The sequence below is a fragment of the Eumetopias jubatus genome, unplaced genomic scaffold, assembly GCF_037043125.1.
Source record: "Eumetopias jubatus isolate StellerSeaLion01/CBP00866 unplaced genomic scaffold, mEumJub1_p1.0 scaffold_13, whole genome shotgun sequence".
NCBI lineage: Eukaryota > Metazoa > Chordata > Mammalia > Carnivora > Otariidae > Eumetopias > Eumetopias jubatus.
This window is the reverse complement of record NW_028274819.1, coordinates 44,808,200-44,812,895: the sequence shown is the minus strand read 5'-3', so window position 1 is coordinate 44,812,895 and position 4,696 is coordinate 44,808,200. Positions and strand designations below refer to the sequence as shown.

At 36.0% G+C, this 4,696-nt stretch overlaps 1 protein-coding gene across 1 annotated transcript; it reads right to left on the bottom strand.

Moving 5' to 3' along the window:
- Window positions 1–480: 480 nt before the first annotated feature.
- On the bottom strand, window positions 481–3,014 carry PTH (parathyroid hormone). Its single transcript, XM_028116909.2, has 3 exons — window positions 2,939–3,014; window positions 862–952; window positions 481–742 (listed from the first exon to the last, which is right to left on the bottom strand). The coding sequence occupies exons 2-3, from the start codon at window positions 945–947 to the stop codon at window positions 481–483; spliced, it is 348 nt and encodes a 115-aa protein (XP_027972710.1). The 5' UTR covers window positions 948–952; window positions 2,939–3,014.
- Between the last annotated feature and the right edge of the window lie 1,682 nt (window positions 3,015–4,696).

Here is a 4,696-nt window from a genome sequence, read left to right as displayed (position 1 = left end):
CTTTGGTAGTATTAAAAGGATGTCAAAATATGGGAATGCGAGACACATGATTAAAAAATCATCTTGCATTATTCTTTGACTCAAGATCAACTTAAACATTTTGGTATTACTCATAACCCCAGAAAGCATTCTTATAACAAGTGAGAAATACTCAACTTCATTTATTTAAAATCATGATCATTAAATTTTTTATTTTGCATCATAAGATGGGAGAGAGGTTAAAAAGGGCAATTTTATTCTTTTATAAATTATGCAAATACATAGTTTAAAAAGAATAAACAATAGAAATAGAATACTTAAAAGAGCTCTTAAATGAATTAAAGTAGAATCAAAATAATCAATTAAAATGTCAGCTATCAGGGCTAGCAATGGATTAGATGTAAATTTTGGTGTTTATTAATCTTAAGAGCTTGAAAATGTTAGCAGCATGTAATATTGTTGCCCAGTGCTGTTTATAGCAGTGCTCTGATATATCTGTCATCACTGGGATTTAGCTTTAGTTAATACATCCACATCAGCTTTGTCAGCTTCTCCGAGACTTTTCTGATGGTTCTCAACCAGGACGTTGTCTTCCTTCTTCCGGGGCCTCTGGGACCCACCATCTCTGTGCACTATCGGAGCTCCAAGGGCAACAAAGTTGTGCACATCCTGCAGCTTCTTCCGAAGCCATTCCACCCTCTCCATGGAGCTCAGGTGTTTGCCCAGGTTATGCATAAACTGTATCTCACTCACAGATCTCTTCCTGGAGGGAACAGAAAGAGGGAGGATCACTCCATTAGCTCTCCTCTTCCAGATCATAAAGCCAACCTCAGAAAGCCAATTCCCATTCTCTCACCATGCAGAAGAGGTTACAATACTTACTTAACAGGTTTCCCATCTGATTTTGCAAGAAAACAAATTGCAAACATGACAATCATTACTTTAACCATGTCTTTTGCAGACAGCATCTTCACTAAAAGGAAAAGCGAAAAGAAAGTATTTAAAAATATTTTTAATATGCCAAAATGTACAATTAAATTTATAGTAGGTATCATTACAACCATACAACTGCGCAGAGAGTGTTACAACAACTAATTGAATTGGTTTTCATGAAAGACTTTATTTTACAGATACATTAGTATATATTTGTATATATTTTATACACACATAATTTGATTTAGGAATCAGATAGATTAGTTTACTTTCTTAAGTATCTTTTTGAGAATTTTGGGCAAGTTTTAATACATGAATTTTAAGCCACATGAAGAATGGAAAGGCTTCCTTTTTAGAATTTCCTCCCACATTTTATGTTGGTTATGATTAAGTGCTTATAATTTGCTTGAAGATGGCTCTCTTTCTCTTTAAAGGTTTTATTTATTTATTTGACAAAGAGTGTACAAGTAGGGGGAACAGCAGAGGGAGAGGGAGAAGCAGGCTCCCCGCTGAGCAAAGAGCCTGATGCAGGGCTTGATCCCAGGACCCTGGGATCATGACCTGAGCCAAAGGCAGACGCTTAACCTACTGAGCCACCCAGGTGCCCTTGTAACCACGTAAATTACTAATACGGTTTATTTACTTAGCAAATTTCTTTTTTCATAAGTCAACTTCATTTCAGGCACTGCAATAATAACCATAAATACAAACTTAATGGGCTCTGATTTAGAGATTTTTAATGAATTAATGCACACCCCTATCATTAAAAAGAATGTGTGAAAGTATTTTAAAATCATCTACTTAATTACTTGTTTACAGATATAGAGCCCTGACTCCATATGGAATGCTTGTCTGTCTTACTCAACTTACTTTATTAACAGTCTCGTTTGAGTATAATTTTTAGCACTTTCCTCTTTTGCTCATAAGGCTTTTCATCTCAAAATAGAATAGTCTTACCTTAATCTGCATTTCAGTAATTGCAAAGCCTATTATTACAGAAGTGCTTTTTCTTAATGCTTGACGTTCTCTATTTTAACATACATAGGAGGTCTGTGTACTCATATTTTAAAGGGAAATAGCGTCATTTAGAAGTCGCATTAGAAACATTATAATCTACTATGTTTATTTTCACTCTGTAATATAAAGCTATTGATGGAGCTACAAATGAAGATTCTTTAGTGTTGGTTTATGCCAGGAAGAGGCACTGTAGCTAGAGGATAGGAACATTGCTATCTAGTCTTGGCTTTGTCACGTTCACCTAGTAACTTAAGACATCTCTCCTTGGCTTCCTTGTTCTTAATAGAGAGAAGAGCTTCGTATAAGAATGCCATGAAAAAGCAAAAGAGCAGTTGTAAAACACGCTTAAAATTCACGTACAGTTTTCAAAATAGCAAATTTGGAAAGGCTTTATGTAAAGGGATTATCCAGCAGTAAAACTGCATTTTTCCAACTATAATACATAGATTTGAGCTTTCTATGAGTTATAAAACAAACAGTCTAGATAAAGATATCCTGAAGGACAAACGAATTTCAACACAACTTAATATTTGTATTGGTTATTTAAATCAGAATTACTCATTCTTTACTAGGCTGTTCTATTTCAAAATTTCAGAGCATATCATGCCAAATTTTAATTATTTTTGTGTAATTTCAGATGAATTTAGAAAAAGCAAGGCATCTTGAAAGACTTGAATCAAAAAAATTATGATTAAGAGCATTTTAGCAGCATAAATTTATTTTGTACTGTGGCATTATATATTAAACAGAATTCAAACTGTCCCTTAATAATTTACCTTGACAGCATTTTTATAGAAAATAGTACACATTATATAATTGCTCAATTATGAAAAAAAATCTCAAATAAAATTTAAAAGAGAAACTAAAGATTACTCACCACACTATGTCTTGTGACAAGATCTTTCAGGTGTATTGGCAGCTGATGCTTTCTCGAAGTTGAATCAACTTGTGAAGGCTGATGAACCGTAGACCCTCAAGTGTGACTTTTATATACAGGTATTCCACTCACCAAGAGAAGCTTTTTTATTGTCACAGATAATGTCACTCCCAGTTCTCTGGATTGTAACTATAGGTTCAAAGTCACACACACACCCTCATTGGGCGGTGCCCATCCCTCTCACGTTTTAAATAATTGGATATTACAAGGAAAACAACGTGGGCCAGGAAAAAGAGTTTATGCAAAGATTTCTAACAAATATCGAATTATAATTCTGACTGGATTAATGAATTTATAATATAAGAAAGACTGATTTCAAAGGTTAATGGTAAAGTTATTGTATGAAAGTAAAATCTGAAAATAGGTGTATTGGTTAGAGCCACACTATTGGTATAATTATTGCGAGGATTATAAAGAATCACATTATGTTATTCTTTTTTTAAGATTTTATTTATTATTTGACAGAGAGAGAGAGAGAGAGAGAGAGAGCACAAGCAGGGAGAGCGGCAGGCAGAGGGAGAGGGAGAAGCAGGTAGCCCAATGCGGGGCTCGATCCCAGGACCCTGGGATCATGACCTGAGCTGAAGGCAGCCGCTCAGCCAACTGAGCCAACCAGGCACCCCAGCATTATGTTATTCTTACTTTATAAGCCATTTTCAATCAATCCATATTATTCCTGGTCATCTTTCCAAAAAAAAAAAAAATAGATATAGTGCTTTTCTTAAAGTGTTAAAAATATTTTGAGAAAATGCTTTGTATGTAATTAATTTTAAAGCTTTAAATGTGAAATTACTTTAAAATTCATTTAACTTAAATTTCATTTATATATTTTAATTTGCAAGGAAAACACTTGCTAAGCACTATCTGCCAGACTTCATGTGTATTATCCCATGAAGTAAGTCTTCATCGCCATCCTTTAAAGTAAATACTGTTATTAGCCCAACTTTCACATGAGGAAACTAAGGATTGGAAAGTGGAGAAGACGGAGTTCAACAAAGGTCTTTATGACTCCAGAGCCATTCTGATTCTTACTATCTCAGTGTCTCCCTAGAAATGTAGCTCTTCTTTGCATTCCAGTCGTTAATTGGCCTAGCCTTTTGCAGCCTCCCGACTGAAGTCCCAGCATTGGATTCATTTTCTTAGGTCTGCTCCTATCCAGGTTGCAGGTTATGCCCTTTCCTGCTAACCATTGCCAAAGTTTGACTCTACACCAAGTACAAGCCAGTTCAAGTTTGGACAGTACCTATACAGAGTCTAGAATGAGCGATATGTATTAATCCTCTTTGCTGGGCAAACCTCATCTAGAGTGTATGTCCAGACTCCATCTCAGAAGTGCTACAGACAAACTACAATGTGACTAGAGGATATGAACCACATTGCTGAAAATGTTGGAAGACCTGACATATGAGAAGCAGTTGAATGAAACTGGAAAAGTCTGGAAAAGACTTGGGGTGACCTGGGCGCCTGGGTGGCTCAGATGGTTAAGCATCTGCCTTCGGCTCAGGTCATGATCCCAGGGTCCTGGGATCGAGTCCCGCATCGGGCTCCCTGCTCCTTGGGAGCCTCCTTCTCCCTCTGCCTCTCTCTCTCTCTCTCTCTGTCTTTCATGAATAAATAAATAAAATCTTAAAAAAAAAGACTTGGGGTGACCATAAATAGCTGCTTTTAATTTTTGATGGTGCTATCACAAGGAAGGAATATTTACTGTGGTTTAAGGAAGAAAGGACTGAGTTTAATGGTTAAAGATTACAAGAAGGCAGATTTGAGTTGAACTTGGACATTTTAACTATTAAAATAAGGAATCAAGGGGTGCCTAGGGGGCTCAGTTGG

What these genes read in the sequence shown, in the direction of transcription:
- PTH (XM_028116909.2), bottom strand. Translation starts at nt 947, where the DNA reads ATGCTGTCTGCAAAAGACATGGTTAAAGTAATGATTGTCATGTTTGCA. An exon ending in TCAGATGGGAAACCTGTTAA is followed by an intron (nt 743 to 861) that starts GTAAGTATTGTA and finishes TGTTCCCTCCAG; the next exon opens with GAAGAGATCTGTGAGTGAGA.